Raw genomic sequence first — 14,774 nt, 5'->3', positions numbered from 1 at the left:
AACTTTGACTCTCCATCGATTTATATTCACTCAATTTCAAAATGAAATTCAAATTCTTTTCCTCGATATGTCGATTGTTTATTCATATTAAAGAAGAAGTTACGTAACTGACACCGTCCGAGAATAAAGATTCGTTCAAAATTACACGAGCGAATAATCTCATTAGCATTCATTTTGAACTTGATTTATCTTACTACAGATACGTTGTAATATTTTTATTGCATTTTTACGCGTGCAGTGATCTACATGATACTTTTGTGCGATAGTTTTTTTTCCACGGATAAGCAATTAAATGTGAATGAATGTGTCCATCATGTGTCTCCGTGTTGCTATTTCGCGTCAAAATCATAGGAAAATCACATTAAATAAATTATTTTGTTGAATTATCTAAAAATTTGACCAGATCTACAAATAATTTTTTTGAACCATCGAATTAATTATGACATTTAAACATGTAATTTTTAAAAATAAAGTTTGAAAATTTTGTGCAATATAAGATATTTATTTTTTAGAGTTTTTATAGATTTTTTCGAAATTTTTAAAATTAATTATTAAAACTCGAATGATTCTTAATTTCATTTTACAATCTATAAATTTTTATGAAAATATTAAGGATTTTACAAAATAAATATATATTTGTTTGTAAGATACATTTAAAAATACTTTTTATTTTATGACATTTTTTACAAATTTCCTTAAAAATCAGAGAATTCAGGGAATTTTTTTCAGGAGTTTTTTGAGTAATCACCTTGTTTATTAATTAATTCATTAGAACAGTTGTGAATAAAAGTATGATTTTGCAAATTTTTTAATTTTTAGAAATTGTTTTTAAGTATTTATTTTTCGATAATAACAGTGAACTTCGTATTTGGCGATTTTCCAATTATTTGAGAGACTTTTGCAGTTTAGCGAGGCAAATATTAGAACAAGCAATACAGGATATCGTTATGTGCAATAACTATTCTCGGACATCCTACATAGTTTATCTCTATATATTTTAATAGAAGTGATTAAGGAATGCGTTTCACCGCGATATAATTAACTCAATGATAATAGACTTAGAGCTTGCATCATGATACGTTTACACGATTGTGTAAATGGAACATATAATATTAAAAAAAAATCTAAAGCTTACGACGCAGTAATCTTTCCTTGTTCCTTACTTCAAGTCCGCAACACCTCGCAATGAAAAAAAGGACAAGAGCGACAGTAATTGCCATAATTTTATAAATATGTGATTATAGACTCGATGCTCGATTCCGTAAAAATTCCATAATAAAAACCCGCCGTCCTTGCCAGAGTTTATAAGTTTCTCCGATCAGACACGCGAGAATCGGTACGAACAAAACGCAGCCTCTGGTTAATCAGATTCATCTTGCATCAGATGAAACGATCTAATCTGCTCTTTTATATTAGATAATAAAACTGTGCTCGTGCGTTTGTCTCAATTGCGTCTTTAGTCTTAGTTGAAACCTGGTTCGGAAAATCTTGAATGAGAGAAAAGAAGTATATATCTCCGACGATAATTATTTGAAAAAGACGATCCTTTTAAAAATAATTTTTTACACTCACATGTTGAGGTAAATAAATTGCTTTTGCAATATCAATTTTCAACAAGGAATATTGTTGTGTAATAAATATATCTATTATCAACTAACTGAGTATTAAACACGCAAACTTTTATACATTATATTGCAACATTTTTTTTTTTTTTTTTAGTTATATTTCTCAAATTAATTTTATTGTACAGTTTTGCACTTTGCTGTCTGTAATATAACGTAATTGTAGTTTTGTAGCATTTAATTTTCCGTAAAAGATTCCCTGCATTCGTATAAATTGGTTCTGCAGGCTGCAGGAACGCAAATAAACAAGCAGCTAAATAAGCAACTAAATAGACAAACTGCGGCACGATAGCGCAGCGACGTGAGATAATAAGATAGAAAAGGCAAAGGAAAACCGCGAGGGAAAGAGTGCTATCTAACGAGCGAAAAGGAGCAATAAAAACGAACGAGACTGCCAAACGAACCGAACTAACATTGCCCTTTGTCGTTTCCCAGGTTCGCAGGGTTTTGCACTTTGCACGCAGATTTCACTGTGATTCTTTCCCTTTTTCTTGTTTTTGTCAGCTTCTTGCGTGTCGAATGTCATTTTAACCCGAGATCTCGAATTCCACTTAAGTTTGTTGATTTTTTTTCATCTGTTCGAAGGTTTCAATCGTGCCGCCAATTTCAGCAACTAATAATCGGTTTGACCTTCGATGCATCATTTCCTCGATCAAATTTTCAATCAGGAAACGAGATACTTATAATAAAAAAAAAAAAAAAAAGAAAAATAAAATAAAGCTGTAAAGAATTTTATGCAATGCATATATTAATATGTTATAAACTGGTAGAAACCAAGTCAATTTTGTTCGAAAAGTGCTGGTCTCACGTTTTTCATTTAAGATTTTCCATTAATTACAAATTGTCTCGATGAAAGTCGTAGGACAATTTGTAAATGTACAGAATGCAATTAAGCGAAGTAGATCGTTAGGTTCATCAATACTATCACCTCTTTGACCACCGTGACCTACGGTGCAATGCCATTGCTCCGATGTCGGCCGCAAGGTTCACGCGATGTTGCATCAGGTTCTGAATCCTTTCTTTTTTTTTTTTATTTTTTTTTTATTCTCATTTCATCCTGTGCTTTCACACTCACGTCGGACTCTCTCGTCGGAGACGAGCGAGCTCGCGATTCTTCCTCCATCGGCCTGCCTGCCTCCGTTCATTTAGGGTCGATGCATTTTGTAACGCAAGGCCTACGTCGGTTGCATCAGTCGACGAGACGACAAGGAGAACCGATTCGGCTGCGTGGCAACTGCCAACGCACCATATAATTATGGTGAAAGCCAGTCGCGGCATGGTGTGTATAGGATCGCATGATTTGCTCCAGCCTCGAATTGGCGGCCACATTTGCTTCCTTGTGAAATTTTACAACATACATGAGGATTAATTTAGATATATAAAATTGTAATCCTCACATATGTTGCAAAACTCACAAAATAAATTAATAAAATAAAATAATTATTTTTGGACTAGGATTTGTCGAAATGAAGTCATTTTTATATCAAGTGTATTACATCCTGGATATTAAAATTAAAAACATGAAATTAAAAAGAAATATTTTTCTATAAAAACTGAGAAAGATATTTGCAATTTGCAGTCTCGATCGTGGGAGTCTTCGAACTTCACGCTATGCTTTCGTATTTAGATACCAATTGGTGGTTAAATGATTTCTAACTCAATTGAAATCAATCGGTTGGTCTACGTCACTAAAGAAACGCCAACGAAATCTCGCGACAATTATTGGTCATTGTTCAGTGCCATGTCAAGCGAATTCATTTTTATTGCATGTCGTTTACAAACGTATTCTGTAACAATACGCACAATCGCAAGATTGAAATCAAAAACTGTCCCGTGAATTAACAACTTAACTATGTTTGCTCGTTCGTAATTACCAACAATTGAAATGCCAGTGTGAAAATATATCGTTTAAATGATTTCTATATAAATTAGCACAATCGCGGAATAATAAGAGAATAAGAGAAATTTTAGTTTTGAATTGCCAATTTTAGCTGACCTTATACATTAAATATACAAACACGGCGCTCGCAATTATTTCATGAGAGACAACTGCATGCTTTTTCAATCAATTCTGAAATTGCATCTGATCGTTATCTTTAAATAGAATTTTTACATATTGATATTGAAATAATAAAGACAATACGTGCGTCAATGTGTCAGCTCGAGATTTTTAATGGACACTTCAAGATCAATTAATTTCAATTTAAATGACCCCGGAGACTCGACGAAGAATAGAACTTCAACCAAATGTGAACTCGAACGACGTAATCGTGATAATGCCCCGAGATAGTAAATATTGCCGAGTGTGAAAAGCGATTCACAGGAAGTATAGCGCACGCATTTCGTGGCGAATGCATAATACACGTATTCTCGTCGACAATGATAGTACATATTATTACCCAGTCTATTTCAGCCTTTCAAATTGTTGAATGGCGCACGTAACGTGCACGTTTTTCTGTTACCTCCCAGATCGGTACCTCGTGCAGAAAGCCGTTCGTGAGAGATACTACATGTAGCATTTTAACAAAATTTAAATTTTTCGATTTCCTCGGAAAAAGAATCTCGCACGAAAAAAACTTATTTTACGCTCGATTTATTTTTGCATGTATAATAAAATTACCTTCTCGATTGTTTCATCAGAGGACATTGGTGCATTTAAATTTCATGTATTATATATGAGAAGAACAGTTTTATTGGCAAATCTAAAAGTTACAAATCTGAAGAGAATTTTGTTGAATCGTGAAAATTATTATATAAAACGTTTAAACATAACAATATTTTTGATTTTCTAACAACCAATTTGAATGTCGTACAATTTTGAAGGAACGAAGTTATTTTCACCTGTATCTGGTCAAATTTTTTAAGATTTGTCAGCAAAACTGTTTTCTACATATACACCAACTCTTGTTGTAAGTCAATCAGAAGAAAAAGAGTGTCAATTTTAGAAAGATATTTCCAATGAAAATTGTAGGATTTTGAAGATGTACATTTAATCGATATATCAATTTCACCGATTGTATTGTAATTTTCAGAAATGTCAATTTTATTTCTCGAAGAAGAACCTATCCATTTTCCTAATGGAATTTGTAACCGAGGTGTCGAAGATATTGATTTGTGACGACGTTATATAAATCTTATATAATCCATATTGAAAGGAATTTCGTTTTTGGATTTCAATATTTAAACAATCTTGTTTCCAATTTCGAAGTATTCGCTAATACCACGTTATATATTTAAGATTAGTTTGAATTTTCCTTTGCTCGAACCTATGCAAATCAATGTAAATCAGTTTCTTCATGAATTGAACATGTGTGATAAGAAAAAAACAAGACGTTTCCGTGTGGCCAACAAACAAAATTATTTATTTAGAATTCTAAATAAAAGAGGAGCATTAACTCGCACTCGCGCATACATCGGACAATGATAAATATCGTCGCATCTACCGTTAATATCTAATATTACCTGCTCGGAAATGCATGGATTATTATGTGACAACAGCCCGCGGCGTAATAACCACCGCGTAATTTGATACAATAATTACATGACGTTCATTAATTAATCATTTGCGCGTTTAACTCTTGGTGAAGCCGTCCGTGAAACTCTACGTTCTCGCCAGATATAATGCATTTCGGAAGCAACCAATGAGCCTCGACGCAAATGGTATTGTGTCATTTTATCAATCACTTATAATTGTGAAGCTTTCAACTTGTAACTTTGTAAAGCCAAAGTTATCTGGATGTCCGTTCTTAAATTACAATTAACTCGGATAAATTACATAAATGCAGCTCAATCCTTTTTACACGAAAAAACCTATTGAATGACTTTTTCATCAATCGGTCGTAATCGATCGGAAAATACTGATGCTATAAAGCGTCAGACTTCTCTCAACTGTTATATTAAATTTAAACGCTGTGCTGTGTGCGCAGCGCGAAATCCAATAAATTAGTTCGCATGAATACATTGGGCAGTCTCGCGACACAGAGTTTCAATTAATCCGTTCGTAGCTTCTTGCTATTGGCAAGGATATAGGGTGTCGTCCTCCCTAATTGTTAATGTAAATGGTAGGGTGATAATACAGAATGTCTACTACTGGAAAAATCTGAAAAACCTGAAATTTTCAGAGAATTCGTTTATATCTTGAAAAATCAAGCAATTCTCAAGAAATTTTATTGAAAATCAAAGAAAGTTCTTTGAAGTTGTTTTTTTAAATATCGAAGTTGCCTTTTATTATAATCGAGAGTTTACCGATTGAATTGTTGTTAACAATAACAATGTATTCTAAACATCAGAGAATATTTGACGTTGATACAATACAATATTAACAACAATGGTTTCATGTTAGATGCAATTTTGTTTAATGAAGACGCATATTTATTTTATTAGTTTTATGAAAGTTGAATTTTGTATCTGTTATGCCTCATATAATTTTTTGTTTGTAGTTTTTGAAAATAAAGTTCAAAAATTTTATGCAATATTTAAATATTTATAAAATATATATTTATTTTTAGAATCTTTATAATTTTTTTTAAAATTTTTCAAATTTGATTATTGAGTGATAAACTTCATTTTATAAACTTTATGAATAGAAAATATTAAGAATTTTACACATAAATATATATTTGTAAAATATTTAAAAATATCCTTCATTTTATTTGGAATTTTAACAAATTACTTTGAAAATCAGAAAAAATTCCGAGGGAATTTTTTTCGAGTTTGGGTAAACACTCTGTAATAAAATTGAAAAAGAAATTAAAAATATAAGATAAAATTTGTTTACACAAAAATCAGTTTCAAAACTTATTGTCTCTTTTTGTTAAACTTTGATAAACTGCTTTAGATTTATATTGGTTTATTACGGTCTTTTTCCATGAATAGTATCGAACTGATGGCAATTTTAGTAATATTAAATATAAATAATCTTGTTATGTATGAAGATATTGCAGTATCGCATTAGGGATACATTAAGAATTGAATTCTCGGAAACGAACCGATTGATTCGTGCGATAATATCTCGAGCACGCGATGACCGAGATATCGCTGATAAAGCGTGATCTAGTCGCAGGACAGAAAGTCAAGCGCGTGAAAAGGGAATGACGAGACAGCTGCTCTTAATCAGCAGAGTCGCGATACGGAACAAGATTCTTACGGTCAGAAAACTGGTCGCGATTCCGTTTTGCATACATCCCATCTTTTAAGGGGCTATATGCACAACGTGCACATTTTATGCACGCGATTCATTTTACAACATATGCATTTCATGCTTAATGAGCTGCATGTTATGATGAGCCATAAAAGTATCTATGTTCCTTTAATTGTTGATGCCATACGATTAATATTTTATTTATATGTATTTACGCGAAAATTGTATATCATCTATATCAAGTTTTTAATCGAATTTTTAATTGAGCAAACAAGAAGATACATGTGTGTTATATATGTATTTGTAGAAAAGGAATAACGAATTCAATAATTCAATCGACCTATGGTATGTATACACCGATTGCATATTCTAAATCTGTATTGAATATTGTATTTGATTTTAGCGCATATTGATTATTCAGGAAACGACATTCATCATTCATTTGATGTCAAAAACTTCACAAATGCAAATATCTCAGAATCATGTTTCTGCAAACGAAGTGTTAGTCAATTCTTCAATAGTCTTGAGTTGTCCAATAAAAATGATTTTTTTTTATTAATTTTTTATTGCTCTGAACATCTTTTATGTATTAAATATAAATATAAATAAGAAAATCTCTGATAAGTTAATTTTTCTTTAATTCACAGAAAGAACACTTTTGTTGGCAAATCTAAAAATTTGGCTAAATACAGATCTGAAAACGATTTTGTTGGGCTTTTAAAATTATTATATATACGGGCCTTTATAATTATTATATATATAAAATTATTATATACGATGTTTAAATTGATTGTTAGAAGATCAAACATTTTTGCAGTATATTTAAGCGGCAGTATCATCATATTTAAGCATTCTACAAAATAATTTTGATGGGTCAACAAAATTATTTTCAGATCTGTATCTGATAAAATTTTTAGATTTGCCAGCAAAAGTGTTCTTTGCTTGTTGAAATGTTGAAATGTTAATATTATCATTTTCACATTCCGACTATTAACATTCATCCTGCATTCAATCTCTATTTGTGACTAATACATACAAATAATATAGAAAATAAAATAATATCACTGAATGAACATGGACAAATAAAAAATATAAAATATAAATCTTAAATCATTAAATTATTATATAAAAGAAATATTAGCATTTGAAATAAATATATTCTCTGCTCTTGAATTATTCCATATTACCTTCTTGTCATGTCATGTCTTAGTAACAAACAAAATCTTTCCGTCAAAAAAGAAGTTAGATATCGCAGTTAAATAACATAATATTATTCATTCAACATTTACATATTAAAAGCTGTATAAACACTAAAAAAACTTATCTTGAACTTGTGAGAATATTTTTAATGCTGTCAGATTTCTAAACGTAATAAAATTAGATAAATGCTTATATTGAAGATAATTGTCGCGTTAAGTTTGCTGTTTGTTATAACATATTTGATAATAACTATAACAATTTCCAGCGATGACCGCTAGATTGCAGTGCTTCACTTAAAAAATAAGTCTCTATTCCATATTAACAATCTATTCTATATATCTGCCTTTACATATGTTTATATCACGATCTCAATCACGATTTAAAAACATCGTTATTTAAAAACATTTCAATATTTAAATATTTTGGTATAATGTTAAAAATGAAGACACGTGTCTTAAATTATCATTTAGAGATAGTATGTATTTTTGAATAAAAGAGACATATTTAAATATATTTAAATTGTATTTAAATAGTAAAATAAAAACGAATATATTAAATTGCAATTATAATGTATAAATATTTATTTTAACTTAAATGTATTAAATCTATATAAAAACAACCGAATAGCAACATTAAATATATCTAAAATTTTATGATTCAATATGGTCTTAAACCAATATTCTGTCAAAATTAACATAAAATTAACTAAACACAAGCTTTATTTCTATATTTCTATATTTCTTTATTCAACTTCTCTGGTTCATGAAGAGTTCTTTATCATCGTTAAAATATTGACCAACATCTTTAAAATTATTAATATTGTTTCATATTGTTGTTTATCTTTATCTTTCAAGCATTTATTTAACAAGAATTATTTCTAACAAATCAATCAATTTTTTCCTGTCATAAATCAATTCTTTCTCTTATAAGATACCCTATACATATTATGTGTAGCATTTTTATAATAAAATATTTAAAATCAAAAGAAAATACTGATTAAATCGCGATTGTTACCGTTATGCATTCGCAGCGAGAAAATATTGTCAAATAACATATAAATTCATTAAATAAAATGTATGAATAAACATTACCATAATATTTCATGCTTAATCAATTATATGCTTTTATTGGCGTGTCCATAACTTTCTGAAGTGCTATGTTTCGCTGTGCTACTTTTCGCATTTTTGTGCCAATATCTGACCGCATTATCGATACTTCCTTCGTGTTATCATCACTTTGCGAATAATGCGTTGCAGGAACTTGATAAATGATGATAGTTTATAAATTTATGCATTACGTTCATCTATGTATCTTTGCTTTATATATTCTATACATGAATTTCTTTAATTTTTTTACAATGTATTAAGTAACGAAAGAATAGTAAATAGGATCGAAAATAACATTTTATCGACGTAGACACGTAATCGTATAAATTTGCAAGATACACCTGAAAAATTGCTTGAAGCACAGATCTTTTTTTTTTTATTTTAGCAATTTTTATTCATGATTCTCTTGTAAGATATGAATAATATCTCCAGCATATGAAGACAAAAAAAAATAGGTGTGCACATAATACTTTATGTATTTAAAATAAATATCACCTATTGTAAAATAGATTAAAAAGTATGATAAAAAAGGAGTAAACTAATAATAATATATACCTAAAAACTTTAGAAAACATATTAAGGCAAACATATTAAAACATTAATGTTAAACATTAATTTTCAAATAATGTAATGTGTATTAAAGCAAAACTAGTAAAGAGGGGGAGAACAACTAAAAATACTGCGTAACTAAAAATTTACTGCAATAGTTTTTTCATTAATTTCGAGATAAAGAATTCAGATTTTGTTTTGCGACAAATAACTAGGATTATCGTGTTTTACATTTATATTGAAATACGATAATTTGAATAAATAATTAATGCTGCATATTTTTATTTATTTCATATATGTAGGTAATTTTTATATTTGTTGAGACAAGTCTCAACTCAGCACAAATTGGTCTGCCATTGAAATTACTGAATACTTCGTATATAAAAATATTGTATTTTAAAAGGCAACATTATAAAATATTTAAAATCATAATCCATACAAAAAAAGTAAAATTGGATATTTCCTACCATAACATACACATTATTATTTAAAATAAAAGTTTTTATATGCACGGTAGAGAAAATTTAATATAAAAAAATCTGTGTTTGTATTTTGCAATAAAATAACCAAATTGCTTACAGGATTTAAAAGATAAAAGATATGTCTATGGCATCTTGTGTATTGAATAAGAAACTATATTAAATTTCCTTCTTTGATGTTAATCTTCTGATGTTAATATTTAACATATTTAATCAAATCGAAATAAATCAATATTATTTTCTATCGTTACGAAATTGTTGTGAAAAAAGATAATGAGAGATTTTAAATTCCAAATTGCAGCAATATTCCATTAAGCATCGAAAATATTAGACTTGTGCCGACATTGATTAAGTATCTACAACGATTAAGTATCTACGACTAGCAATGGAGAGAGGAATCTTCATTAATTCAAGATAATCATAGTCGGTTTATTATCTTGAATTTTTCATGAATTTTTTTTTTTTTTGGAAAAAGGCAATCAGTCTCGGTCAATCAGAATTCAAGTGAACTCTGCCGATTCGCGGATTGCATCATTCGCGGGTGCTCGATTTTCTCGTGCAATTTAGAAGAATATGTAAGAACGCGTTAGACTCGCAGCGAGGATCAGGGCTTTGATTCGCTTTTCTCCTTCTGCCGTGCCACTGTCGCTTGTGTGTGCCAGGGCCCATATATAGACGCCCCTTTGCTGGGCTGCGGCCTTACAGAATCCGCGACTACCACCGCGAATGCATCGTGCACCATGCACCGTCAGGTGTGTCTCGGAGAGCTCATGTCCCTTATGTCGATCGTTCGCGTTTGAAAATTGAAACCGCGAGCTAGAGCTATCAGCGTCCGTCGTCCGAGTAGCGGGATCACGAACGACAATTTCTTCCGCTTCGCTCGAGAATTCGGAGAGTATTGCGAGGAGAAATAAATATTAATATTTAGCGTACTTATCGGAGTCAGTGAGAGATCTACGCGGCAACGTCAGTGGTAGACAGATTCGCGTGAACGGGGAAATCTCGCTCGAAGATCATTCGCGTTATGATGACGCGTAGAGATTGACTTTTGACTTAGACACCGAGTTTTCCTCGTCGAGTGCGCCGTAAGAATTGTACGCGTAGTGCAATTTTACACGGTCCAGTTTGTACGAACGCTTCTCTCGCGATCATGCAGCTTCATGGCAGGAGTCCGACGCGCCCCTCGTCGAACGTTTCCTGGTGCATGTGCATCCTGTTGCAGCTCGCGTGCGCGACCCTCCTTTCGTTCGGCACCGTCGCTCAATTCCCTCCCGCGATCGTTTCAGACACCCAGGAATGCAAGGACACGGAGTTCAAGTGCGGTAACGGCAGATGCATACCCAATATCTGGCACTGCGACGGCGATCGCGATTGCCCGGACGGCACCGATGAGGATCCCGCAGTCTGCAGTAAGTCGTAATTTTTTACATGTGCATATAAATATTGTGACACCGGATTCCTTATTTTATGATAATAAGTCGCGAAAATGTCGCGTCACGAGAACGAGATGCGATTAATTTCCCAAAAGGTTTGATGAGGCAAGAGAAATTTAATCAGATTGAGTTGATTTATAGAACAATGATGTATACAGACATGTCAATGTCAATGAACAATAATGTATACAGACGTATAAAATTTAACATTATAATTTGAGTGATTAATGAGAATATTTTTTTATAAGATCCACGAATGAAAGTTTAATATTTTAACTCTAATATTTATTTCGAATTCAAGAGATTAAAGAAAAATTGATTTATGAATTTCTCTTTAGGATTTATAGTAATATATTATATATTACAAAAGTTAAAAACTTGATATACATATTTTTTTTAATTTTAAAATATTAAAATATTATACATTTGTCGAATGTCTCGTTTTTAAAATTGCAACAACGAATGTCCAGAATACAAAAAGTTTTAATTAGTTTCATAACAGATTAAGAGAAATTCTTAATAAAAATTAAATTTGAAAGTTAATTACCGTTATATTTAACGACCAACTCAATCGCAGGTCAAATATTTGCTAAGGTAAGATAAATGCGAAATTAATATCTCTCCATTACTACTAGTAAAGTATATTTATTAGCGTTTACCGCTTTGAGAGAAATACCTTGTATATTTATGTGTGCGAAACGCGAAATTCGTAGTTTATATGGCTCGAGCTGTCTATAAAATAGTAAAAAAATCTATTAATTACTTTTTATGAATCTCGCGTAAAAGCAGCGCATTTTATAAAAGCAGGCAACGAAGAAATCTTTGCACATTTCATAATAAAAAAAATTATTACGCGCTATTCGTACAGAGCTAACGCATTTTTTAAAATAAATGTTACTTTTTGAATATATATTGATGGAACTTAAAAATCTAATTTTTAACTAATTTTTCTTGTAATTTACGTTAATCGCGCGTCATTGCGCCTAAATAATAGGATGAATATTTAACCGAATATAGTGCATCCCGGCTGTAAAAGGTCCCGGTATGTGAAAGTGCAACTTTGAAGACCGGTTTTTCATGCAGGTGAAGTGTACTGACATACAGGGTGTCCCTCGTTAACGAGGTTACTTCCTATTTTGAGGATACTTGATTCTAGTATTATCGTTCGAGCATTGGCTGATGAAATATCTCGCGTGAATGTTAAAACGCATTTTTTTTTAATTAGAATTGTAGATCACTTGATATTCCAATTGGTAGTTATGTTACATATATCCCTCCTCGATGCATGTATGTGAAGCAGAAGGGCTTACTAATCGATTAGTTTAATCGTATCCCATCGATCCTTGAAGGTCGCGAACGACGATCATAATTACACAGTGAAATGCACGTTTAATATTAATTAATATACGCTGACACAAAGCCCTTTTGACCGATATAATTATGCGTGCATTTAATCATTTCAATTATGATGTAAATTACGCTGCAGATCATTAAAAATCCTCTTAAATTATAAAGTGGAGAAATGCCATTGAGTTTTATTGGTGTAATTTTAATGGAGAACGAAGAAATGAATAATATTTCAGAGAAACTATTATTCATCGTTACATTCTATCGGAACTATACATATGTTTAATGATTTCATCATTTCCTATTTATTTAATAAATGTATCACGTAATAAATTATTTTATCCACGTAAATTTCCACGCTTTACGTTAATTAACGGACATTCCAAGTGAATAACATAACTGCATTCTTCAAATAATTTTAAATGGAATTTATTCTTTGATAAAATTTTAATCTCAATACAAAATATCTGATATTGAAAATTAGAAATGGACTTTTTCGATATTTTTTATTCGCTAAAAAATTCAGATAGGGAAATTAAATGAAGGACATCCTGTATAAGTTTACATTATTCTATGATATTTGCGCAGCATTTGTTTCATAAAATGAGAAATTATATCAACGCTAACACATTACACACGAAACGTGATCACAAGTGATCACAGCTCTTTTATTCAAACTTGAATCTGAAAACAATGATATGTTAATATGCCAGATGTCAAAGGTTACATCGGCTGTTTCGTTTGCCTGTATAATCTATATATAATTATTTTATACATCATGGTCATCAAAGCGTCAACAAATCAAATCCACATTTTTATTACATATTTGACATTCTATAATTTGCATCAAATTTCTTGATTCTGAATTTGCATAATTGCATATAATTTCTTAATTCTGAATTTTCAGACTATTTAAACTGGGCTTAGGAAATGAAATTGTCATTTATTTAATAGACACCTATTAAAATATGAAATAAATATAAAAACATACATATTTTTTGCGAAATTTAACAGTGTGAAATTTAAGTTTTCCAAGTTGCACAAAATTGCAAAAAATGAAACATTTTTAATAAGATAATTTTTCAATAGAAAAATAGTTAAAACATATCGTTAAGAGTTTAAAAGACATTTTAAGCTATCAAATATATTTTACGTGTCTTTCAAAAATTTTTATTTGGGAAATTAATTGTTTTCTCTTATTGTCGATATTGATACTATCAAGTAGAAGTATGATTTTGCAAGATTATTTTTAAAAAAATAGTTAATCAAAAATATTAAACTGGAAAAAAGGACCGAAACCGTGCAGTGAAAGAGAGTTTGAATGCAGCCCGGGCCATTGCATTCCGAACATATGGGTGTGCGATCGTCAGATAGATTGTCCCAACGATCTGGATGAGAAGAACTGTCACAGTAAGTTGCGCGGATAAGTACTTTAGCGTAGGTGTTACCGGAAAGCAGCCAAGGAGGACCGAGATCAGCCGGAAAGCTACGGAACAAATGACAGGGCACAAATTGCAGAAGCTCAGATTGCATCCTCGTGCTCACGATACGTCGTTTGCTATATGAGAACACTCGGTTCTTGGTTCATTAATTGCATGTACCAAAATAAGGGCAAATATTTTCGTTACATAAAATAATTTTGGAGGCTTGGATGGAAATAATAATAAGCATAATATTTGGTAAAATTAATAGAAATTACTATAATTTTATTTCAGACACGGTGGTTTATTTCAATAACAAATTACTAAATTGTTTAATACTTGTATAGAATATTATTTTTATGCATGCTATTAATAATTTAAATCTTTAAATAAAATAATTTAATAATAATAGACGTAATCCAAAACAATGTGGATTTACAATATGTGCAATTGTGAAATAACAAACTTAATTAATTT

At 30.8% G+C, this 14,774-nt stretch overlaps 1 protein-coding gene across 5 annotated transcripts in view; it reads left to right on the top strand.

Annotated features, from left to right (window-relative positions):
- Nucleotides 1–14,774, top strand: part of LOC105431671 (low-density lipoprotein receptor) — a 34,505-nt gene that overhangs the window by 7,255 nt on the left and 12,476 nt on the right. For 4 of the 5 annotated variants that reach the window (XM_089075307.1, XM_089075308.1, XM_089075311.1 and 1 more), the window contains exons 4-5: nt 11,383–11,505; nt 14,167–14,286. In XM_089075307.1, the coding sequence (XP_088931433.1) occupies nt 11,383–11,505; nt 14,167–14,286 (243 nt within the window). The remainder of the gene's footprint in view (nt 1–11,382; nt 11,506–14,166; nt 14,287–14,774) is intronic. The other variant, XM_089075310.1, reaches the window with a different exon arrangement.

Source organism: Pogonomyrmex barbatus, unplaced genomic scaffold, assembly GCF_055798465.1.
Source record: "Pogonomyrmex barbatus isolate J1 unplaced genomic scaffold, ASM5579846v1 scaffold18, whole genome shotgun sequence".
In the NCBI taxonomy this organism is placed as follows: Eukaryota; Metazoa; Arthropoda; class Insecta; order Hymenoptera; family Formicidae; genus Pogonomyrmex; species Pogonomyrmex barbatus.
The sequence above is the reverse complement of the archived record's forward strand: the minus strand, read 5'-3'. Positions and strand labels throughout refer to the sequence as shown.